The sequence below is a fragment of the Prionailurus viverrinus genome, chromosome B4 (genome assembly GCF_022837055.1).
Source record: "Prionailurus viverrinus isolate Anna chromosome B4, UM_Priviv_1.0, whole genome shotgun sequence".
Lineage (NCBI taxonomy): Eukaryota > Metazoa > Chordata > Mammalia > Carnivora > Felidae > Prionailurus > Prionailurus viverrinus.
The window spans coordinates 123,694,846-123,720,920 of NC_062567.1; the positions used below are offsets into that span (position 1 = coordinate 123,694,846).

General features: G+C 40.9%; 1 protein-coding gene across 6 annotated transcripts in view; it reads left to right on the forward strand.

Annotated features, from left to right (window-relative positions):
* The window catches only part of RFX4 (regulatory factor X4), a 161,180-nt gene that overhangs the window by 84,184 nt on the left and 50,921 nt on the right, over positions 1-26,075 (forward strand). For all 6 annotated transcript variants that reach the window (XM_047868357.1, XM_047868356.1, XM_047868352.1 and 3 more), the window contains one exon: positions 5,638-5,801. In XM_047868357.1, the coding sequence (XP_047724313.1) occupies positions 5,638-5,801 (164 nt within the window). The remainder of the gene's footprint in view (positions 1-5,637; positions 5,802-26,075) is intronic.

Sequence of the window (26,075 nt, forward strand, 5' to 3'; positions counted from 1 at the left end):
AGCTATTGGTGGAAAAAATCCCAGAGGTTCCCCAGTGTGTGTTTCGGGGGTGTGCACTGTGGGAGACCGAAGGGTAAGAAATGACGTAAGCACAAAATGCTCTCTCCCCCATCTTCCTCTGCCTTTTCGCCTCTGTGTCTCACAGCAGCGAACGTTTATCGAGCACCCTGCTTACTTGAGTTGACTCACGGGCTGTTCCCTCAGTCACCTGGGCCGTGGTGGTCCGGTCTCCTGCGTGCCGGCACTCGGCCCCCACACAGAGCTCCAGAAGAGATAGCAGTGTGCTGGTGGAGAAGTGCCATCCTTCCTGCTCGTGGCTTTTATTCCCAAGATTGTTCAAATCTCCCAATTCCTTCAGCAACCATTTAAGTAGATTTTTTTTTTTCTAAAGAAAGAAATATCACTGCTTTCCCTCATGTTGTGGTTTGGCTATGTCTTATAATCCCAGAGATCACTGACATGAGGCCAAATGAAGGTTCATGCTCAGTGAAGACAACGCTGGCTTCTGTAACAAATATCCCCAAGTCTTAATACATTAGAAGTTTATTTCTCGTTGATGTCACAACCCATTGTGGGTGCTCACAGGGGGAAGGCTGGTTGCTGGGGGTTGTTCAGAGACCCAGGCTCCTTCCATCTTGTGGCCATACCCTGCCCTAGAGCCTTGGTGTCCTCTTTGTTCAGCTGACAGATGGGGAAGAGGAATACCGGGAAGACTACCCCCTTCTTAACCTTGCCAGCCCAGAAATAAAACATATCACTTTGCCCATATTCCATTGGCAAGAGCTGGTCGCATGGCCCCACCTTGATGCAAGGGTATCTGCTCCCTCACCAGGTAGCAGTTTACTACCACAGAAGAGGAGCTCTGAGCTCTCATGGCCAGCTGTCCCTCTCCGCCACAAATATTAAGCACAGAACTAGTGACAGTCCTTCCTTACATTCATATGCACTTTATCCATCTCACAATTCACTCTCATCATCTCATTATACTTAATTCCATTCATGAATCCCAACACATCAGGTATCTAATGGTACCACCCACTGCCATAGGTCTCAAGAATGGGGTGAGAAGTAAGACACAGCCTGGGGGTGGTGGTGGTGGTGGTGGGAGGAATGCACACCAGGAGTTAAGATGCAGAATATATGGTGAGGGCTGAGCACTCCTGTGGGGAAAGTGCCAGACTCAGAGTGCAGGCTTTGCCATCAAAGCCTATATTGTTTGTTCTAGAGATAAAGATAAAAATATCATCCCTGCCTGTCTAATTCATAGGATTACTAGGAGGAGGAGGAGATGAGACAATGCCTAGCAAAAGCCCTTTGTAAACTATAAAAGGTCCTACAAATGCTTGCTGTTATCGTGTATGTCAACCAGAGAGTTAAAAGACCTGCTCAAGGTCACACAGTTGGTTACAGCCAAAGTCATGGCTGCAACTTGTGTCACCTGACATCAGTAGTCTAATATTCTTCCCACTCCCTTGGCAGGGATATTTGGTGGCTGTTTTTAAGATGGCTAATCAAGATGCGGTTCATTCTACCCAACCACAAAAGAATGAAGGGGGATATTTTCCCTTTGAGGGGCATGGCTTTCTCCCACAGCTGAGAAAAGTCATGAGTAAATGGATGCATGGTGGGTGCATCTGGTAGACCTTGGCATTGTAGTTTGTTTCCAGTCTTCACGATCTTTAAGGGTTGAGATTATAACTAATGCTGGTATCCCATTCTTAAATTACCTTCCTTATTTGCTGGTGCATTGTCTCCTACCATCATAGTGTAAGCCCTTGAGGGCAGGGACCTTGTCTGGCTTGTTTACTACACTATCCATGTAAGCCATACTCTTAAAGTCCCAGTAAATATTTATTGGGTGGATGAGTGTATGGAAGGTTGGGGTGGGTGGGTGGGTGGGTGGGTGGATGGATGGATGGATGTAAAGATATCATAGACTTGTAGCATTGTCAAGAGAGTACAGAGAGCCCCAGTCTGCATGTAGGGGACTCCCTGCAAAGCGTTTTCCAGACTGCATTGCAAGAAGAGCTGTAAAGTCAGTCTTGTGTTTGAGTCCCAAATCCACCACTTACCAGCCTGTGACCTTGAGCAAGGTACTTAACCCTTCTGAGCCTCTATTTCTTTTGCTATAAAATCAAGATAATAATTATAGCTATGTACGAATTCATGTAAGGGTCTGATCTTAAAATCAGAGCATAATAAATAGTAGGTATTTTGGTGGCTAGTGTTTTGTTGAGATCCTTTCAATGCTGTAGCAATTAAGTGCCCCCGATCGGAAGCTATCAGATGTGTTTCCACGAGGTTCCAATATATTCATAATGAAGTAAATATGGATATGGAAAAGAAATAGAAAATTTACATGGCTATTCTTAAGAATACCTTAAGGAAATCATCTCCTGATGTGTCACTGAGACAAGAGAGAAAGGGCTGAATTCGGGGGGGGCTGAGGCAGATAATCCAGGAAACTTTAGATAATGCTATTCCATCATTTGCCTCTGATGATGTCACCACTTAGGCTTACCAGGAGTAAGAAAACCCTCTCCCTTTTGGCTGATAATGAGTTTCCATTTGTTAGATGCCTCCCCAACTGCCATGCATTTTTCCTCAGCGACTTTATTGCATCCTAGTACGGGGTAGACATCATTGTCTCCGTTTCATAACAGCTGGTAGCTCTCACATTTATATATTTAGGCCTGAGCTCCAGATTCAGTTGACTTGACATCCAACCTAACATGGTCAGAGCTCTAATTTTCCACCTGAGTTTGTTTTTCCCATCTCAGATTGCCACCACCACCCATCTAATTGCTCAAGTCATGAGGCTTGATGCTTCTCTTTCCCTTGCCCTTCATATCCGGTCCCTTGGGAGGTCCCACCAGCCCCACCTCCTGCTAGAACGCCATGTCTGTCCATTTCACACCCAACTCCCAAGTCCCTGCTCTTGAGCTTTCCACTCTTCTCCCTCCTTCCTTTTCCTTCCTACTCCAAGGAACCAATACCTTTGGACGTTAAATAGCCTGAAATGTGGAGAGTAGAAAGGGGGGTCAAAACTGGCTAACACCCCCTGCCCCTCTCAAAAGGCTGCTCAGGAGACTGAGGACCGATCAGGGCTCCCTATGCAACTTGAGCAGGCTTGAAACAGATAGATGCCTGCTAAAGACTGATTTTCCACAGGTTTGTTTTAACCTACACAGCTGCTGATCTTTTCCAGAATTTCTGTTTGAAATTGACTGCTCACATATAAAAAAGGAGTTGGGCTGCATGCACAGAGAGCTAAGAAAGACAAATGAATTCAGAATCTACCAAATCGTAGGAATCAACTGGGCAGAGCTTCTTAGGTAGTGTTGGAAGGGCAGGCAGGAAGGTCCAGAACTCGGCCTGAGGATGATGCTCAGGGACAAGCTGGGATCAGGGAACAGTAATGCTGGAGAGAGAAAGCACCTTTTCCGAGAGGCCTGGCCACCTCCTAGCCAAGGCCAAAAGAGGAGTCAACCACCAGGTGTCCCAACGATAGATGAGCAGAGCCACAGTGGGAATCCTGGCTGGGTAACACTTAGACACTTAGACAAGGGGTCATAACTGCTTCAGGCAGTCCATGGATTTCTTGGGCCTGGTAGTGGTAGTGTCTCCATGATGCAATAACAACCACCACCACTACCCTTTATTAAGTATCTGCTGTGTGCCAAGCACTAAAATAAGTACTTTTGGGGGAATCTTTACCAAAACCTATGCAGTAAATATTACTTTTATTGTCATCTCACAGGTAAGGAAGCTTAGCTATCTCTGAACTTGGAGATATTACTATACCCCTGGTTGGTAGTGGAGCCAGAGTTGGAACTCTGGAAGATAGTCTTCACTCATCTGGATTTTCTGTTTTAATTTTTGATCTGGCTGAATACTTTGCACTATTTTGACTATTGCAGAATAAATGGAACTGTGACTTAAGTTGCACAGTTTACAAACCTGAACTTCATTCACCACTTTGATCATGGTTTTGATCATCAACCACCATTTGCCCCCTAGGGAGTCAGGGGGTATGCTTTTCACCCCAATCCTTATCCCCCAAGCCTCCCACCATCCAGCGCAGGCTGTGAATGTCAGGGAAGGCCTGCCCAGACGAGATGGAGCTCAGGTCACCAGGCTGGAGTCTGAGGTCGCCTGATCAGAGGAAAGCAAGACCCCAGTCCTGAGAGGGGCCTGAAGGACACCGCAAGCCACCAGGGCCAGGGCAGGAAGCTGGGGGGTGAGCAGCATTCCAAGGATAGAGATGGGTCTCAGGAGTGGAGAAGAAGGCCAGTAACCATGAGAGGAACAAACTAGCCACGAGACAGATTGGCGGAAAGACTGAGGCAGATGGGGGCTCCACCTCATCCATTCCCTCCCTTGCTGTCTGGATTCGGACAAATAAGTTAATATCTCTGCCAAATGGAAGTAAGGATTCTCAGCCGTGGTAGAATTACAAGTACTAAGTGAGAGAACCAATGCAAAGTACCAGGCATATAGTAGTCACAAATAAAGCTAATGCCTGGCATAACACCACCTCCAAAGTGTTAGACTAAATTGTCTTTTGCATTGAATCAGGGGTGGATAGGGAACCAGGAATGTGGATAAATGCTACATGTGGGGGTTCGAGAGTCCCCATCCATGGGAGAAAGAAGGACACGTGGTCCAGGAACCAAGTCGAGCCTATGAGAATTCACAAAAATTCAGTAATTTGTCCCCTGTCTTCAAGACGAGCCACTCCCCAGTGTTAGTTAAGCTCCAGGTATTTTTAATGTTATCATATACAGCAGTTAACTATCTTTGCTGTTTTCCCTTCACTTCCCTTCTCTTGTCCCACACCTCAGGCCCCCCTGCCCTGCTCTCTCCCTGTCCATCTCACATAGTAAAAGACAGACGTATACAGGCCACCGAAGAGTTCTCTGCCTTAGACATTGACTCTGCTGCTTGCTCACCCAACAGCACAGCTGCAGCTCCTGCTGTCATCAAGTTAATAATGCACTCTTGAGTGCCTACTGTATTTCCATTCTGTACTAGTGTTTGGGGTTGGGTGCCCACGTAGCTTACTGCTCACGTACCACCATCTAGCATCCCATAGGGGCAGCAACTGGCCAGGGCTCTTTGGGGAAGTGGAGGAATTTGGAGAGGAAGAGGCTCCAGCATTTTATTCCATTTTTAGTGCACACATTTGAATCGGGAGTCTTGTTTGTGGCACCCATTTTCCTCCCTCCCAGATACATTCCTTTTACCAGCAATCCCACATCATCTCCTTCTTTGTGAGAACCCCCAGAGGTCACCAACTGGCCCAAAGAATAGTGAGTACAGTGCTCTGAGCTCATTAAGAGCAATATCCCTTTAACTTTTCCTAGACCACGGTGAGCATGAAGGGTTGATGGGTTAATGTACTGTTCCTCTCCCAGGGCAGAGTAGCCCCCAGACTGCCAGGCCAGGTGGTTCTGCAGCAGTGGGCACGGGACACAAGGGGACTAGGCCGGGGGTGGGAGTGGGGGGAGACTCTGGACAGGGCCTTCTGTGCCACAGCAGGGGACGCAGAGGACCCCACTGCAGACTAGTGGGGTCCCAGGCCCTGTCGTGAGAACCTTCTGTAACCTCATGATTTTTTTCTGTGGACTGATACAGGTTCAAAGTTTCCTCCTGCACTTTTGGCAAGGAATGCCACCCCACATGCTTCCCGTGCTGGGCTCCTCCACAGTGGTGAACATCGTCGGCGTGTGTGACTCCATCCTCTACAAAGCTATCTCGGGGGTGCTGATGCCCACCGTGCTGCAGGCATTACCTGACAGGTGGGCACGCTTCTTCCTGTCTCCCCTCTGACTGGTCCACAGACTCACCTTTCCTGCCTCTCTTTCACTGAACATGATCCCTCGCTGTCTGGGGGTCTCCCTTTAAAGACCATTAACACTGGGGTCTTAAGATTTCAGTTTTATTTATAATTTTTAATGCAAATAAAATTTTTAATATTTTGAACCATTTGTATGGTTCAAAATTCAAAAAGTGTAGTAGAGTATATAGTGAAAAGTCTTCCTCCATAGACTCCTGTTCCCCAGGACACCCCGGGCCCCTCTATATAGCATCAAATATAGTCATTTTCTTGCGGAATGGGGTCCGTCCGGATCTGCTGTGCACATACAACCAATGCATCCAGCATGCTCTTTTTCTCTTTTTCACTGAAACAGAAATATACTATATTACAATGTTCTGTATAATATAGAGCAATATAATATAGTCTTGGAGTAAAATACAGAACAGTAAAAACAGTCTTGGAGCTTATACTGGGGCTTCCAGGCCCCTCCAGATCACTCCCTACTGTGCCCCATGCTGCCTCCTGCCCTGGGGCTGGACCAAATGCAGCGCCTCTGGAAGGGCTCCTTTCCTGTGGCTTCCAGCTGGGCTCAGCCAGTGGGGAGAGTAGAGGGAGGGAGACAGATTCTGTCTCTATCCCCATGAGGTCACCTCGGGCTGGCCGTGTCCATCCATAGGCCTCTGGGGCCTTCCAGCATACCACGAGATTCAAATTCTTCTGGAGTGCCTTGCGCTTAGGTTGGAAGTTTTTCCTTTAGACATGGGGTGGGTGAGAGCTTGCTGCTGTCTCCAATGGCAACTGTCTCCCTTCTGGGCTCCTACATGCCTGTCAACACCTGCTTGACTTGTCCCTTGTAAATAAACTCTCCGATTTTGAATGGCATCTCTTTCTTGTTGGGACTGTTCGAGAACATTTCAAATCAGTCTGTAAAGAGGTTTTATTCTTTTTTATGCCTGCGTACTGTTCCACTGTACTGAATTCAGTGAGTTGTCTTCATGTTTCCAGTCTTGTTTCACTACAGATTAACACCGTGATGAATGATGTTTGAAGGACATTCTTTTTCTGGGTGGAGTGCGTTAGCTTCCCCGGGGCTGCGGCAGCAAAGTAGCATACACTGGGTGGCTTAAAACAGCGGTAAGGAATTCTCTCACAGTTTTGGAGGCCAGGAGTCTGAAATCAAGGCAGGAGTGGTTCCTTCCAGGGACTGTGAGCAAAGATCTACTCCATGCCTCTCTCCTAGCCTCTAGTGGTGGCTGGAAGTCTTGGGTGTTCCTTGGCTTATAGATGCATCCCTCCATTCTCAGCCTCTGTCTTCACATTGACTCCCACTCTGTCTGTCTCTGTGCCTCTTATAAGGATACTTGTCATCATATTTAAGGCCCACCCAGTTAATCCAGGAGCTCATCTCAAGATCCCTAATAATCACATCTGCAAAAAAATGTCATCTTCACAGGTTCCGGGTGCACATTTGGTGGGGAGGGCACCACTTATCCCAATACGTGAACTGTGTGTGAGGAATAAATTCCCACAGGGCTGAATTTCTAGCTCAAAGGGTATGTGACTTAAAACTTTTCTCAGTGAAGTTGCAATGTGCGTTTCTCTTGTTATGAGTGAAATTGAGTATCTCTTTGTATTTTAAGAGCAATTTCTATTTTCTTTCCTATGAACTCTCAGTTTTTTAATTTTTATTTTTATATTCAAGTTAGTTAGCATACAGTGTAGTCTTAGCTTCAGGAGTAGAACCCAGTGATTCATTTCTTACATATGACACCCCATGCTCATCCCCAAAAGTGCCCTCCTTAATGCCTGTCACCCATTTAACCCATCCCCCCCCCCCCAGCAACCCTCAGTTTGTTGTCTTTATTTAAGAGTCTCTTACGGTTTGCCTCCCTCTCTGTTTTTATCTTTTTTTTTCCTTCCCTTCCCTTATGTTCATCTGTTGAGTTTTTTAAATTCCACATATGAATGTAATCATGTGATATCTTTCTCTGGCTTATTTCACTTAGCGTAATACCCTCTAGTTCCATCTACATTGTTGCAAATGGCAAGATTCCATTCTTTTTCGTTGCCAAGTAGTATCCCACATCTTTTTTATCCTTTCTTCAGTCTATGGACACTTGGGCTCTTTCCATAATTTGGCTATTGTTGATAGCACTGCTATAAACATTGGGGTGCATATGCCCCTTCGAATCTGCATTTTTGTATCCTTTGGATAAGTTCCTAGTAGTATAGTTGCTGGGCTGTAGAGTAGTTCTATTTTTAATTTTTTGAGGAACCTCCATACTGTTTTCCAGAGTGGCTGCACCAATTTGAACTCAGTTCTTATCCTTTGATTATTTTTCTATTTGGTGGTTGATGTTTTTTCTCATTGATTTTTAGGAGCTGTTTATTTATTAGATGTAGTAACCATTTCTCTTGCAATTTTTTTCTCATTTTGTTGTCATTGCAATTTTTTTCTCATTTTGTTGTCATTCTTTGGTCTTTGCCTCACAGAAATGTAGTTATATGTATCAACCCTTGTTTTTATGGCTTCTGGATTTTGTGTCATAGTTTTTAAAGTCCTCCCCACTCCAGTGATTAACTAATTTTCCCATGGTTTATCCCACTAACTTTATTGTTTAATTTTGTACTTTTGAATTTTTGTTCAGTTTGGAATTCATCCTGGTCTAGGATGTGAAATGTGGCTTTATTTTCTCCTCAGCAGCTATCCTGTTCTCCCAACACCATATGTTAATTATTCCATCTTTTCTTCATAGATTTGAGATGTCTCTTTTTTTTATATAATAAATTCTGTATGTATTAAGGGCTATTTCTGGACTTCCTATCCTATGCCATTGATATTTCTATACATTCATGTTCCAGGGTCACTCTGTTTTAAGTTTTGTGCTTTTATTTTATTTTTTAAATTAAAAAAAATTTTTTTTTAACATTTATTTATTTTTGAGACAGAGACAGAGCATGAGCAGGGGAGGGTCAGAGAGAGAGGGAGACACAGAATCCGAAACAGGCTCTGGGCTCTGAGCTGTCAGCCAAGAGCCCGATGCGGGGCTCAAACTCATGGACCACGAGATCATGACCTGAGCCGAAGTCGGACGCCCAACCGACTGAGCCACCCAGGCACCCCTAGTTTTGTGCTTTTTAAACATATTTAATATTTAGTAGGACTAGCTCCTCATACTTACTTTCCTTTTTTAAACCATTTTCCTATTATTATCACTTATTTTCCCGTATGAACTACTTTGCCATCAGTTTGTCTATTTCAATATATAGACATATATAGCACTTATACATGTATTCTTATTGAGATTACATTGCATTTAGAAATCAATTTAGGGAAAAGTGTATATTAATGATATTGAGAATTCCTAATGGTAAACATAGTTTGCCTTGACATTTATCCTGCTCTTTAATGTTGTGACTGCAGGAGTATTGCAGATGTTTTTTCATATAAATTTTACACATTTTAAAAATTTATTCTTAGATATTTATCTTTTTGATGCTAGTGTGAACGTGTTCTTTTCCTCCATAGCTCTTGATGGGTGGTGGGTTGTGTATATGAAAGCTACTGGTATCTGTGTGTTCTATTTTGAGCTGGCCATGTCAAGCTTATCTTGTTGTATTTATTTTTTGAGGTTCTCTTAGACTTTCCATGTTTAGAATCCTATCATCTACAAATACAGACAACTTTACCACTGTTTTTCTAATTTTTATACCTCTCATTTATTTCTCTTGTCTAGTTACATTGGCTTATACCTCAAGAACATGTTGAAGTTCTCAGCTTTAATGAAAATGCATGTAATGTTTCTTCATTAAACATCGTGTGGGATTTGGGATTAAGACTGACATATTTTATCTTATTAAGGAATGTCTATGTTTTTAAAATTCATTAAATATTTTATCAAGAAGCGTTGTTGAATATTATCCAATGGTTTTCATCATCTATGGAAATTATTATTTTACTCATCTCCTAATATTGAACCATTCTTGCATTCCTAGAATAAACCCCACTTACTCACTGTATATACTCTTTAATGTGCTACAGGATTTTATTTGCTAATGTTTTACGTAGAGTCTCTGCATCAAAATCATAAAGTGAGATTGGTCTGCAATTTTCTTTTTGTGTTTGATCTTCATTAGTTGTTGGTATCAATGTTTTTCTTGCTTTGTGAAAGAAATGTGGAAGCTTCTCTCCACCCCCTTTTTTCTCTAAGCTCTGACACACTTTAAATAGCATTGAAATGATTTGCTCTTGGAGACACACATAATTAATTCCCCTTTGAAGGCATCTGGGTGTAGTGTTTTGTGGGAGTAAATCTTTGAGTTTTTCTTTTTTTTTTTTTCTATAGCAATTGGTTAGTTTCAATTTTCTATCTTCTCTGAGGTAAGTTTTGTTAAATTATGTCTTCCTAGAAAATGTCCACTTCTAGATCTTTAAATTTATTTGCTTGGGGTTGAGCAAAGTGAGTCTATAGACTCATTGAGTTTCCTCTGTGTCTGTGATTATTTCTGCGTTACTATGTTTTAGGTTGTAGAGTTGTGCTTTCTGCTGCTATTTTGTGATTAAGTTACCTGTTTTGTTTTATTTTTTTCAAGGAACATACCCTTGGATATATTTATTGGTGCTATTACTCTTTCTTTTTTTCCAATACATCGATTTCTTTTATTTAACTCATTTCTTTTACTTTCCTAAGTTTACTCTGTTCTTCGTGTATTCAACAAATATTTTATTGAATGCCCACTACATAGTTTGTTGTTTTATCAGTGACCAAAAATAACTGACAAAAAAACAGATGCTGATTTACTTACTTTCTTTCATTCTTGTTTAATAACATAGATATTTCAGGGTTGGGTCTTTCTTTGAGCACTGTTCTACCTGTATCCCATAGTTTTCGAGATGTAATATTTTAACATCATTATTTTCTAGATATTTTGCAACTTTGGATTGGAGTTCCTCTATGTCCTAAGAACTTTAAAAGAGGACTTTAAAACTTCCAATTGTTAGGAGCTATTACCTTCTACTTATGCTATTCATTTTAGCCTTTATTGAGTAGGGATTGTTTTCTGAACTGTTTCTTCTTTTGAGGTTTTATTTGTTGTTTAATATATAGTCACTTTTGTGCCACTTGGAAAGAAGAAACACTGTCTGCGTTCAAAGTACAGACTTTGACATGTATGTATTTGGGTCAACGTTGTTACTAAGTTCTCCTTTGTCTTAGTGCTGTCCACTTAGACTGTTATGGATCAAGATAGGTAAATAAGTTTTAAGACTTACTACTAATGTGTGCTAACCTATTTCACCTTGGTCTCCTATAATTTTTGTTTTTGAATATTGATGCTATGTTATATGATGCCTTGATATTTCTAGCTGCTTTATCTTCAATGTGAGCAACAGCTTCATTATGAATTGTAACATCTTCATTGTAAATTGTACTCTTGGCATTATAAAGTCTAATTGAAATTTTTTTGGGCCAACAATTTAGCTTGTCTGATACTAAGATCATTACCTCTATTTTCTCTTTGTTTTCATCTGTCCCAAATGCATTTGCCCATCTTTTTATATTTAACCTTTATAACTTGCTTATATGCAGAACCATTTAGAATTTTATAGTTCAATCAGATTTTTTTCTCTTACTAAAAAGGTCTAGCCCAATTACATTTGCTGATACAATAGATACTTTTGTTCTTAGTTCTATCATTTCATTTTATATTGTTATGTATATGTTTATAGCTGTTTATTTCATTTTATTTTTGAAATTCAGGTTTATTTGGAGTATACTTTATATATAGTAACATTCACCATTTTTAGTGTATACAGCTGACCTTTGAACAACACAGGGACTAGAGGTGCCAAACCCCTGTGCAGTCAAAAATTTGCATATAACTTTTGACTCCTCCAAAGCCCAAGTACTAATAGTCTACTGTTGACCAGAAGCCTTACCAGTAATACAAACAGGCGATTAAACATATTTTTGTCTGCTCTGTGTATTACATACTGTATTCTTACAATAGAGTAAGAGAGAAGAAAATGCTGTTAAGAAAATTACAAGGAATGGGCACCTGGGTGGCTCAGTTGGCTAAGTGTCCAACTCTTGGTTTCGGCTCAGGTCATGATCTCGCAGCTTTGTGGGTTTTAGCCCTGCATTGGGCCTGTGCTGGCAGCATGGAGCCTGCTTGGGATTCTCTCTCTCTCTCTCTCTCTCTCTCTCTCTCTCACTCTCTCTCCCTGCCTCTGTCTCTCTCTCTGCCCCTCCCCCCCACTTGTGCTATCTCTATGTCTCTCAAATAAATAAACTTCAAAAAAAAAAAAAGGAAAATCATAAGGAAGAGAAAATAAATTTACTGTATTTATTGAAAATCAATTCATATGTAGGTATGTTCACTTAGTTCACAAGTTCAAGGGTCAATTGTATGATTGAAACACAGAACAATTTCATCACTTTAAAAACTTTTCTCATGCCCCTCTTATTCCCACTGCCATCGCCTGATAACCACTTATCACTCGGTGTTTGCATGGCATGCCTTTTCCCACTCTGTTACTCTGTGTCTTCATAGTTAGAGTAGATCTCACGTAGCCAATTAGAGTAGATCTCACGGAGCCAACGTATAGTGTGAGCTCCTGCTTCTTCACCCGGTCTGACAATTCCCAGTTTTAGTTGCTATGTCTAGGCCTTCATATTTAATGTGAATTGCATTTAATGTTATTAATGACAAGGTTGATTAAAATTTTCCACCTCGCTAGTTGTTTTCTAGTGGTTCCTTCCGTTTTTATCCTTTTTTCCCCTGTTTTTGTGCCTAGTTTTAGGTTAATTTTTTAAAAATCATTCTGTTTTATCTCCATAACCAGACTGTTTCTTAGATCTGTTTTAAAAATTGTTTTAGTGGATGCCTCTGGGTTTGTAGATCTTCGTTATTCACAGCCTACCTTCAGGTAGTATCATACTGCGCCTCATGGACTGCAGGGACCTCACAGCAGTCTACCTCCAGTTCATTCTCTCATTTTTTTATGCCGTTGCTTTCACACATTTTGGTCTTGTAGATGCTCTACACTCACAGGTGTTACTGTTTTTGCTTTAGATAATTCACCTTTGGAGTGATTAAAGATTCAGAAGACAGTCTTTTAAATTTACTGTCATCCTAGTGATTTCGGAGCCTCATTTCTTTGTATAAAATCCTGGTTTCTGTGTTTGATGAGATTATAATATCCCCCTGCCTGAAGAGTTGTCTAAAACATTTCTAGTATTGCAGGTCTGGTGCTAATGAATCATCTCAGCTTTTGTTGGTCTGAAAAAGTCATTATTTCTCTTTCATTTTTGAAAGATGCTTTCAGTGGGTATGGTTTCCTGGATTCAAAGTTTTCTGTTTGGTTTTATGTTCAGCACTTTCAAGATTTCAACCGTTCATTTTCCGGCTTGCATGTTTATCTTTGTACATCTTTTCTGCTTTGCATACAATGTGCCTTTTTTCCTCTGGCTGCCTTTGGGATTTTCTCTACCTTTGGTTTTAGCTGTTTGAATATGATGTGTCTAGTTAACCCTGCTTGAGATTTTCTGAACTTCTTGGATCTGTTTGCTTTGATGTGTTTCATTATTGTTGGAAAACTCCCTGCCATTATCTTCTGCTCTGTGTTTTCTCCCTTTTCTCCTTATGTGATTAAGCTTACATGCATGTCAGACCATTTGACACTGTCCCACAACTGTCTTGGATGCTCTGTTTAACTTTTTTCACTCGTTTTGTGTTTTGGTTAGATTCATTTTTATTGGCCTATCTTCAGGCTTACTGATTTTTTTCTAGCATATGTCGACTTTGCTAATGAGATTGCTGAAGGCATTCTTCACCTCTGTTGCCATATTTTGTTTTCATTTTCTAACATTTCATTTGATGGCTTTTTATTATTTCTGTGTTTCTGCTGAAATTCCTCATCTGTTCATACTTATTGTTTATCCTTTCCATGGGAACCTTTAACATATTAATCGTATTTATTTAAAAAATTTTTTTAGTGTTTATTTTTGAGAGAGAGAGAGAGAGAGAGCAGGGGAGGGGCAGAGAGAGGGGGCACAGCGGATCTGAAGTGGGCTCTGTGCTGACAGCAGAGAGCCTGACGTGGGGCTCAAACTCATGAACCGTGAGATCATGACCTGAGCTGAAGTCAGACGCTCAGCTGTCTGAGCCACCCAGGTGCCCCAATGATAGTTATTTTAAATTGCCTGTTTGAAGGTTGAACAAGTTAAATTCAGCAGGCTTTTTAGGATCTCAACCCTATATCTATTTTCAGTCCTTATCTTCAAACTGAGTCTTTAATGTGTGTAATATAACCTTATTTTACATATAATCTGAGCCAATGAAAAGCTTAGAATGGCTACTAAAATGCATCACAGACCAAAAGAAGAGTCTGATCTTAGGTCAGTCCTTATTCATTTGGTAACAAAGGCAATTCCACTTACAGAAAACATACTACCACATTTCAAAGGTTTAAAGTTTCATTAGAAAAATTATACACAGAATAAGAAATATATTTTTCAAGAATAGTGGTATTATTTCATTCATCAAATTCATTTAAAACATGAGTTACAGTACAGAAAGAGAAATGACAGCATAGTTGCATACAACCAACTGATCTGCAAAACCAGTCTCTTAAAAACAACACACCATATGGTTTTAATAAAAGGCAACTACGGTTCCATTTAAAAAATAAAAAATAAATAAATAAATTGCCTGTTTGATAGTCAGGTTCTCTTCATGCCTTTATCTCTTGAGAGTGGATTCTTTTTCTTTTTAAAATTTGTATTATTTTTATCATTTATTTGTATTATTTTATTTAAAAATATGTATTACTCCAATTTATTGGATTATGGTTGACATACAATGTTATATTAGTTTCAGGCATCCAACATAGTGACTGGGCAGTTCTGTACATTATGCAGCACTCACCCCAGTAAGTGTAGTTACCACCTGTCACTATACAATGTTCTTAAGATATTATTGACTATATTCCCAATGCTGTACTTTTCACCCCTGTGACTTACTTGCTTTGTAACTGGAAGTTTGTACATGTTAATTCCCTTCACCTATTTTGCCTATCCTTCCCATGCCCCTCCCCTCTGGCGACCACCAGTGTGTTCTCTGTATTTATGACTCTGTTTCTGGTTTTTTATTTGTCTGTTTTCTTTTTCAGATTCCACGTATGAGTGAAATCCTATGGTATTTGTCTTTTACTGTCTGTCTTATTTCACTTAACATAATACTCTCTAGGGTCATGCATTTTGTTGCAAATGGCAAAATCTTACTCTTTTTTATGGCTAAGTAATACTCCGTCGTGTATATATGCCACATCTTCTTTATTTGTTTATTTATTGATGGACACTTGGGTTGCGTCCATACCTTGGCTATTGTAAATATGCTGCAGTGAACACAGAGTTAGTGTTTTCATTTTGGGTAAACACCCAGCAGTGGAATTTTTTACTGAATTGTATGGTATTTCAATTTGTAATTTTCTGTGGAATCTCCATACTGTTTTCCACAGTGGTTGCATTAATTTATACTCCCACCAACAGTGCAGAGGGTTCCCTTTGCTACATATCTTCACCAGCACTTTTTAGTTTTTACGTTTTTGATACTAGCCATTGTGGCTGGTATGAGGTAATATTTCATTGTGGTTTTGATTCACGTTTCCTTGATGATTAGTGATGTTGAACATCTTTTCCTGTATCTGTTGCCACCTGTATATTTCCTTTGAAAAAATGTCTATTCAGGTCTGCTTATTTTTTTTTAATTTTTTTTTTCAACGTTTATTTATTTTTGGGACAGAGAGAGACAAAGCATGAACGGGGGAAGGGCAGAGAGAGAGGGAGACACAGAATCAGAAACAGGCTCCAGGCTCTGAGCCATCAGCCCAGAGCCCGACGCAGGGCTCGAACTCACAGACCGCGAGATCGTGACCTGGCTGAAGTCGGACGCTTAACCGACTGCGCCACCCAGGCGCCCCGTGGTCTGCTTATTTTTAATCGGATTGTCCGGTTTTTGGTGTTGAGTTGTATATGTTCTTCATATTTTTTGGATATTGATCCCTTATTGGGTATGTCATTTGCAAATGTCTTCCTCCATTAAGTAAGTTGCCTTTTGTTTTGTCGATGGTTTCCTTTGTTGTGCAAAAGTTTATTTTTGCTTTTGTTTCCCTTGTCTGAGGAGACATATCCATAAATGTATTGCTAAGGTGAATGTCCAAGAGCTTACTACCTAGGTTTTCTTTTAGTAGTAATTCAGGTCTCATATTTAGGTCTTTAATCCATTTTGAGTTTATTTTTGTGTATGTGGTAAGAAAGTGGTCCAGTTTCATTCTTTTGCATGTAGCTGTCTTGTTTTCCCAACACCATTTGTTGAAAAAACTGTCTTTTGCCCATCGTATATTCTTGCCTCCTTTGTCATAGATAAATTGACCATATGAGCGTGGGCTTATTTCTGACTCTCCTTCCTGTTCCATTGATCTATATGTCTGTTTTGTGCCGGTACCTTACTGTTTTGATTACTTTAGCTTTGTGTAGTATACTTTAACATCCTGGATTGTGGTACCTCCAGCTTCGTTCTTCTTTCTTAAGATTGCTTTGGCTGTTTGGGATCTTCTGTGTTTCCACACAAATTTTAGGATTATTTGTTCAAGTTCTCTGAAAAATACTATTGGCATTTTGATAGAGATTGCATTCAATCTATAGATTGCTTTGGGTAGTGTGAACATTTTAACAATATTAATTCTTCCAGCCCATGAGCATGTGTTTCTTTATATTTGTTTATATTGTGTTCTGCTTCTTCCATTATTGTTTTATAGTTTTCAAAGTACAGGTCTTTCACTTCCTTGGTCAAGTTTATTCCTAGGTATTTTATTCTGTTTTGTGCAATTGTAAATGGAATTGTTTTCTTAGTTTGTTTTTCTGCTACTTCATTATTAGTGTATAGAAATGCAACAGATTTCTGTATATTGATTTTGTGTCCTATAACTTAACTGAATTCATTTATTCTAATAGTTTTATGGTGGAATCTTTAGGGTTTTCTATACATAGTATCATGTCATCTGCAAATAGGGACAGTTTAACTTCTACTTCACAATTTGGATGCCTTTTATTTCTTTCTCTCATCTGATTGCTATGGCTAGGATTTCCTTTACTTTGTTGAATAAAAGTGAGAGTGAACATCCTTGTCTTATTCTTGATCTTAGAGGAAAAGCTTTCAGTTTTTCACTATTGAGTATGATGTTAGCTGTGGATTGGTCATTTATGGCCTTTGTTATGTTGATGTATGTTTCCTCCAAACCCCACTTTGTTGAGAGCTTTTTTTTTTATCGTGAATGGATATTGAATTTTTCAAATGCTTTTTCTGCATCTATTCAGATGTTCATATCACTTTTATCCTTCCTTTTGTTAATGTGATGTGTCACTTTGATTGATTTGTGTATACGGAACCACCTTTGCATCTTGGCAATAAATCCCACTTGATCATGGTGAACGATTGTTAATGTATTGTTGAATATAGTTTGCTAATATTTTGTTAAGGATTTTTGCATCTGTATTCATCGGGGATGCTGGCCTGTAGTTTTCTTTTTTGGTAGTGCCTGTCTGGTTTTGGTATCAGGGTAATGCCTTGTAGAATAAATTTGGAAGCTCTCCTTTCTTTTCTATGTTTTGGAATAGTTTGAGAATAATAAGTATTAATTTTTCTTTAAATCGCTGGTAGAATTCACCTGTGAAGCTGTCTGACTTTGGACTTCTGTTTTATTACTGATCAACTTCATTACTAGTAATCAGTCTGTTCAGATTTTCTGTTTTTTCCTGATCCAGTTTGGGACGATCGTATGTTTCTAGGAATTTATCCATTTCTTCTAGGTTGTCCAGTTCGTTGTTGTATAATTTTTTTAATAGTTTCTCATAATCGTTTGTTTTTCTGTGATATCAGTTGTTATTTTTCTTCTTTCATTTTTGATTTTCTTGAGTCCTCTATCTTTTTTCTTGCTGACTCTGGCTAAAGGTGTCTCATTTTTGTTTATCTTTTTAAAAAAGCACCTCTTTGTTTTATTGATCTATTGTGTTGTAAGTTTCTGTTTCATTTATTTCAACTCTGACCTTTATTCCTTCCTTCCTTCTACTCACTTTGGGCTTTGTCTGTTCTTTTTCTAGTTCCTTTAGGCATAAAGTTACATTGTCTGAGATTTTTTTGTTGATGTTTCTTGAGGTAGGCCTATATCACCATAAACTTCCCTCTTAGAACTGCTTTTGCTGCATCCCACAGATTTTGGACCATTGTATTTTCAGTTTCATTTGTCTCCATGTTTTTTTTCTAATTCCCTCTTTGATTTCTTCATTGACCTATTGGTTGTTTGGTAGCATTTTGTTTAGCCTCCATGTGTTTGTCTTCTTTCCAGTTTTTTTCCTTGTAATTGATTTCTAGTTTCATACTTTTATGATCAGAAAATATGCTTAATATGATTTAAATATTAAATTTATTGAGACTTGTTTTGTGGCCTAACATGTGATCTGTCCTGGAGAAAGTTCCATGTGCACTCGAAAAGAATGTGTGTTCTGCTGTTTATATTTTTATTTTTTTGCATTTTTTTAATATGAAATTTATTGTCAAATTGGTTTGTTCTGCTGTGTTTAGATGAAATGTTTTGAATATATCTGTTAAGTCCATCTTGTCTAATGTATTGTTCAAAGCCACTGTATCCTTGTTGATTTTCTGCCTGGATGATCTACCCATTGATGAAAGTGGGATGTTGAAGTCCCCTACTACTGTCAATTTCTCCTTTTATGTCAGTTAATATTTGCTTTATGTATTTAGGTGCTCCTGTGTTGAGTGCATAGATATTTACAATTGTTTTATCTTCTTTTTGGATTGATACCTTTATCATTATGTAATGCACTTGTCTCCTGTTACAATCTTTATTTTAAAGTCCTTCTTTGTCTGATATAAGTATTGCTACTTTGTTTTATTTTTTCTTTTTTTTCACTCTCATTTTCATGGAATATCTTTTTGTATCCCTTCGCTTTCAGTCTGTGTGTATCTTTAGGTCTGAAGTGAGTCTCTTATAGGCAATGTATGGATGGGTCTTTTTTTTTTTTTTAATCCATTCAGTCATAGTCGATTCTTTTTCTTAATTTTCTGTGTGTCCTATAATTTTTTATTGACTTCCAAACAGTAGTTAGAAGAGTAAAGACTGAAGTAAATAGTATTTATGTCTGGAAATAGATATGCCTCTTCCTCTCCTAGCTCTTGATGTAGGGAGTTGAGTCAGCTTATTTAGGCGTTGATTGGGTCTGGGTTTTGTTGTTGCTATGGGTTACCTTCAGTGGACTACCAGATTCTTCTGCGGTACCCTGTGCTTAGGTTGAAAGTTTGTTGGTGGGGTGGGTTCTCATCCTCAGCTTTAGGCCCTCCCTGTGTACCTCTCTTACACTTATTGGCCTGTTTGGGGCTGGTATGGAGGTGTGGGGGTTTCCCTGCTGTCCTGGTTTAGTCCCCAGCAGGCTCTGTGTTGCTGGCTCTGAGTCAGGCATTCTCCGTGATCCTATCCTGCCCCAGATATGAATCTCTTATATAGTCTGAGCCCATGATGGTTTCTACCAAGGTTAGAGAGCTTTTTCTTTTTACTTCCCCCACCTGCATTGGCTCTCTTTCTACGCCCACAGTCAACAGTGTTTCCATCCTCCCGCTGGCCACTTGAAGCTTTTGTTCCATAGGGGAGAGACTGCTGGCTGGCTAGGACTTCACGCTCTCCCTGCAGCCATGGTTGCTCCCCTCCTCCAAGCAGGCATCTTGGAGATATGCTTCCTTCATTCTCCAGGATTCCTCATGAGCACCTGGTGAGGCCTGTGGGGAAGATCTTGTGAATAGGTGTAAACTTCCTTTGCATCTGTGGCTCCTAGAGTTCTTTACTGTCATGCTAGTTCACACTTGGCCCTTAGCAATTTGTCTTAAAAACTGAATTGAATTCTTTTTACCTAGAGATCCTGCTTTCCTCCCTCAGAACAGATGAACCAGTTCCTAAGTCCTTCTCTCTTTGGAGGTGCCTGTCTTTCTGTGCCTTCCAGGCTAGGTGGTTGTGACCTCAGTTGTCTGGTGGGTTCAAGAAAAGTTAGGATTTTGTGGATTATCTGGCTTTCTCTTATTATGGTGGGAGTGTTGCTTTTTCCAGTTTTCCACATTCTAGGTGGAACAGACACATACCTAGATAGGAGCAAAGATTACCTCCCAATGGGATTATAGTCAAATTTTAGTCTTGTGCTTTTCTGCATTTTTGTTCTGTTTTAATTAAGACTGGGATTATTTTTATAAACATGTGTATACACAGGTATACACATATATATCTGAATTTAAAATATGGATAGGATTATAAAAATTATATATATGGAAAGAGAGAGAGGGAGGGAGGGAGACCCCTATAAGCGTTGAGTTGTTCTTTCTTGTGCATTGTTCAAGTGAACTAGATAGTGACCAAATGTGTACCTTCGTTTTATCATGAGAAGGTACCTCCTGGGGGGGTCAGTAAAAGTATATGCACCGTTATATGAGAGCTTCACATACTTCTGGTACTGTTTAATAGGTGTTACATACATGAAGGGCATCTGTAGTTTGTTATAGAGCATTTTGTGGTGTGCTAATGAAATGCTAACCCTTGCCTCCTTCCCTGTAATTGGCTTATTTTTATAGATGTAAAAATTGGAGCTTAAGAGTTGAAATCACTTTAGTCACTTTAGTGACTGAAATGGCGTTAGTCACCTGCAAATAAATGAAACAGCCATGAGTCAACTATTCATTCTTCATTAAACAATGTCTGTTGATTACTACAACATGCTGAACACTCTGCTGAGTCCTGGAGCATTGCATTAAAAGAGAGAAACAAACTCCCTGCCCTGACTGAGCTTCCAGTCTCCCACGAGAGACCAGTTTTTAAAAAAGGACGTTGTTAACTTGCCAAAGTGACCTTTGCCTTATAAATCCAGTGCCTTTCCCATTAAATCAAGAAGAAAAAACTTACTCAAAAGACCAGACTTCATCAGACAGCCGATTTTTCACAATTTTATGAATGCATTCATCCCTGAAGCCTGTTTGAGTGTGTTCTATATGCCCAGTCCTGTGCTTGGCCAGGGTAGAAACGAGAATTGACTCTAGAGGTTCTCACGAGCTGATGAGCTCAGACCCACCTCTTACCTTCTATCAGTAAAGCATATTGAAATTCAGGTGGATGAGTGGTAATATAGAGATAACCATGAACCATATGCTCTTTTTTTTTTACAGCTTTTAAAATGTATATTTATTTTTGAGAGAAAGCGCGTGTGCAAGCAAGCAGGGAAGGGGCAGAGAGAGGGAGATACAGAATCAGAAGCAGGCTCCAGGCTCTGAGCTGTCGGCACAGAGCCCGATGTGGGGCTTGAACTCACGAGCTGTGAGGTCATGACCTGAGCGAAAGTTGGATGCTTAACCTGCTGAGCCACCCAGATACCCCGATATGTTCTTATTTATAAGAAATGTAGATCATTCTCAAACTTGGACTTTTCACCTCTTGTGACCTCGGCATAGTGGTTGTTGGTAATGGTTGGTTTAGCAGAAGTAAGGAAGCGCACGTGCGTGTGTGTGTGTGCGTGCGTGCATGTGTGTGTGTGTGTGTGTGCGTGCGTGCATGTGTGTGTGTGTGTGCGTGCATGTGTGTGTGTGTGTGTGTGTGTGTGTGTGTGTGTGTGTGTGTTTAGGGGTGGTGGACCGGGCAGGGAAGATGAGATATCAGAGAAGCCGAGAGAAGACTGAGATACTAGAGCTTTGGAGCCAGACACATCTGGGCTTCAGTCTTGGCTTGTCCACATACTTGGTGCATCTCCTTGGACAAATAAAATAACTTCTCTGAGCCTTGATTTCTCACCTCTCTGCTGGGACTAACAATAGTACCTGCTTCGTAGGGTGGATGTGAGGATTAAATAAGAAATATGTGCGAAAGGTTTAGCACTTGGCACACTGCACTCATTACAAGGCGGCCGCCATTAACACTGTTGCTGTTGTGCCAGCATCATGGCTGGGGGTCATTCAGAGAGTTACAAGTGTGGAATTAAGATGCAGGAGCAGGGCCGAAGCTGGAGTTATAGATGTGGGAGCCACCTGCACAAAAGGGAGGAGGAGAAGGTGTGACACTAGAGGAGCAGGGCGACCCTGGGAGTGCCAGCCTGGGGAGCGAGATGGAAGAAGGGGACACGGGAAGTCGGCACCGCACAAAGGGCGGCTCCTCTTCTCCAGCGGCAGGTGATGTCTCCTGGGAAAGTTGCCGTGGGCGGGGAATGGTAAGCCACCCTCCTTGATGGTCCGGCAGCGATAGGATGATCACTCCAGACACTTAGCTAAAGTTTGACCTCTGTCAAGAGTGGCCAAATGTTCTGGGAAGTCTTCTCACGTAGAAGTTGGATCCAGTGTGCTCATCACGGATGGTGGTTTTGAACTTTGGCTTTATTACATGTGCAGTACTTTTGGTTCACTCAGTATTCAGCATTTATTAAGTGCCTCCTGGGTATCAGGCACTCTGCTAGGCACAGGCGGTGCATAGACCATTTTTCTTTCATGAAGACATCCTTGGCAACAGTCTTTCCTCATACACCCGCATCCACTCACCAGGGCATCCTGGTTGGCTCTGCCTTCAAAATATTTTAATCTGACTATATTGCATTATTTCCATGGTTACCACCCCTCATCCAGGCCAGTCTCTTGCCTGGATTATTGCAATAACCTTCAAGCAGATCTCCCCCTGCTCTGTCCTTGCCTTTCTATACTCAATGTTCATCCCAGAAGCCAACTACTCTTATCAAAACACATGGCAGGCTCAAGAGTGTTGAAATAGTTGGTAGAGCTGGGAGTGTGGGGAGACTGGCAGTTTCAAATCCTGTGGTCAATACTGAACCAACCTGTGAAGTTGTTAGGGGAGGGAGGGAACAGGCTGCAATCTGGGGCAGGAGATTTCCAGGTTGAGGGAACAGCAGATGCAAAGGCCCTGGTGAGGTTGTCAAGGACCTGAGGAAACAGAAAGGGCACTGGTGCTGTAGGAACTGAGTAAGCTGGTGAGGTGGGGTGGGATGGAGTGGGAGGAGCTGAAGTCAGAGAAATAAAGGTGGGGACAGTGTGGATAGGGTCCTGTGGGGAATATGTCGAAGATCTGCCCAGCTAGGGATTGGGGGCTATTCACTCATTCATTTCATTTAACAAACATTCCTTATATGCCCACTTGGTGTCAGGTGCTACGCTAATGGCTGAACATACAGTGATAAGCAAAATAGGCACAGTCCCTGCCGTCTGTATTGGAGCATGCAGTCTAGTGGGAAAGATGGATATTAACCAGATAATCACACAAATTAGTGCATAGTTACCAAATGTCACAACTACAAGGTCCTTCAAGGGGAAAAACCAGAGATTCCAGTTTAGTCTAGGGGGCTTCAGAGAAGGTTTTCCTGTGGATGTGACACCTGAGGAGGAGTTGAGTAGGCAAGGAAGGGTTGGATGCTCTTGGATGGAAAGATGCCCAGGTCAAAAGCTCTGAGATGGGAAAGAACAGGGTGGAGGCAAGTGGGGCCGAAATGTAGATGAAGAGAGAAAATTTAAGATGAGGCTGGTCTTTGGGGATCATGGTGAGGATTTTGGTTTTTATCCTAAGAATAATGTGAGGGGCACCTGGGTGGCTCAATGGGTTAAGTGTTGGACTCTTGATTTCAGCTCAGGTCATGAGTTTGAGCCCCACATGGGACTCTCCACTGCTGGTGCAGACCCTGCTTGGGATTCTCTCTCTCCCCCTCTCCTCCTCTCCTCCTCTCTCTGTGCCCCTCCCCTGCTCACACTCTTAAAAAAACAAACAAACAAACAAACAAACAAACAAAGAATGTGAAAGCACTGGGGGGCAGGGGAGGGGTGTTTAACCAGAAGGTGAAACAGATCAAAATTGCAAGTGTTTTAGAGGAATCCCTCTCACAATGTGGGGTTGAGGTGGGAAGGTGAGCAGAGCAGGGTAGGCTCTTGTATTTACTTGTAGAAGCTGCTGTAGTGGCCCAGGTGAGAGAGGAGGATAGCTGGAAGTAGAGAGAAAAGGGGAAAACTGGATGAGGTTGAGAGGCAACTTGGAGATGAAACCTGTAGTATGTGGTGATAGGAAGAGAGACTAAGTCTCAAAACTAGATACACTAAAAGAGGAACAACCAGCCATTTTAAGTCTCATGGTGTAATGCAGTGGGTGGCACAGAGCCACCTACAAAGTTTTCGTGTCTTAAAAAAAAATGTAACTTAATTTGATCACCTCTTTAGACCTAACTGCCAGTCTATAAGTATGCAGGATAGATGAACGTGTTAAATGGCACTATAAGGAAGACATGAACCAAATCAGAGTGTGGGACATGACAGGGAACAAATAGCATGATGTTGCTAACAAACCAATGCCATGAAACAGAATTTTTAAAAAGTCTTTGGAAATAGAACAAGGCAATGTTTTTGTGCAGTGTGTAGACCGTATTTGGATCCTGATTCAAAGAGACTAAAAGATATCTCTGAGAGAAATAGAGAAATTTGCGTACCAACTGGGCTTTAGCTAATAGGAATTGCTGTTCATCGTGTCAGGTACACTAATGGCATGGTGGTTTTAAATGTGGCAGTGCATACATACATACATATATAAGGGCATGTTAGAAACACACACGAACTTTTTGAAATCATACATCTTGAATTTGCTCAAAGCATTCCAGACAAGCAAGCATGGCATGCGATAAATTGAACTGGAAAAACGTTGCTAGTTATGGAAGCTGGGTCACAGATTCTTGGAGGTTTATTATACTATTCTATCTTGGGGTATATTTAAAATGTTTTCATGATAAAAAAGTCAAACAAAAACTTTATGAAAAGTGGAGTTCCCAATGAAATAGAGAACGTAAGAAAAGAAACCAGTCTGACAGAGAAGTGAGGAGTTCAGTTTGGACATGTTGAGGTCGATGTACCTTTGGGATGCTAAATGGAGGGGACCTGTGTGTGGTTGGTCTGGAGTTCTGGAGACCTCTGCTCTGGAACTCCGAGAGTGAGTATAGATGGTGACTGAAGCCATGGGCTTCCTGAAGAAGGATGTGTGTGAAGTGGAGGACAGAGGGTGGTACCTTGAAGAAAGAGTGCAGAGAAATAAGAGGGTTTGTTTGTTTGTTTATAATTTACATCCAAGTTAGTTAGCATATAGTGCAACAACGATTTCAGGAGTAGATTTCTTAATGCCTCTTACCCACTTAGCCCATTCCCCTTCCCACAACCCCTCCAGCAACCCTCAGTTTGTTCTCCATATTTATGAGTCTCTTTTTGTTTTGTCCCCCTCCCTGTTTTTATATTATTTTTGTTTCCCTTCCCTTATGTTCATCTGTTTTGTCTCTTAAAGTCCTCATATGAGTGAAGTCATATGATTTTTGTCTTTCTCTGACTGACTAATTTCACTTAGCATAATACCCTCCAGTTCCATCCACATAGTTGCAAATGGCAAGATTTCATTCTTTTTGATTGTCGAGTAATACTGCAGTGTATATATATACCACTTCTTCTTTATCCATTCATCCATCGATGGACATTTGGGCTCTTTCCATACTTTGGCTCTTGTTGATAGTGCTGCTATAAACATGGGGGTGCATGTGTCCCTTTGAAACAGCACCCCTGTATCCCTTGGATAAATGCCTAGTAGTGCAATTGCTGGGTCGTAGGGTAGTTCTATTTTTAGTTTTTTGAGGAACCTCCATGCTGTTTTCCAGAGTGGCTGCACCAGCTTGCATTCCCACCAACGATGCAAAAGAGATCCTCTTTCTCCTCATCCTCGTCAACATCTGTTGTTGCCTGAGTTGTTAATGTTAGCCATTTTGACAGGTGTAAGGTGGTATCTCAGTGTGGTTTTGATTTGTATTTCCCTGCTGTTTCACGTATTGGTTGGCCATCTGGATGTCTTCTTTGGAGAAGTGTCTACTCATGTCTTTTGCCTATTTCTTCACTGGATTATTTGTTTTTTGGATGTTGAGTTTGATAAGTTCTTTGTAGATTTTGGATACTAACCCTTTATCTGATAGGTAATTTGCAAATATCTTCTCCCATTCTGTCAGTTGCCTTTGAGTTTTGCTGATTGTTTCCTTCGCTATGCAGAAGCTTTTTATTTTGATGAGGTCCCAATAGTTCATTTTTGCTTTTGTTTCCCTTGCCTCCAGAGATGTGTTGAGTAAGAACTTGCTGCAGCCAA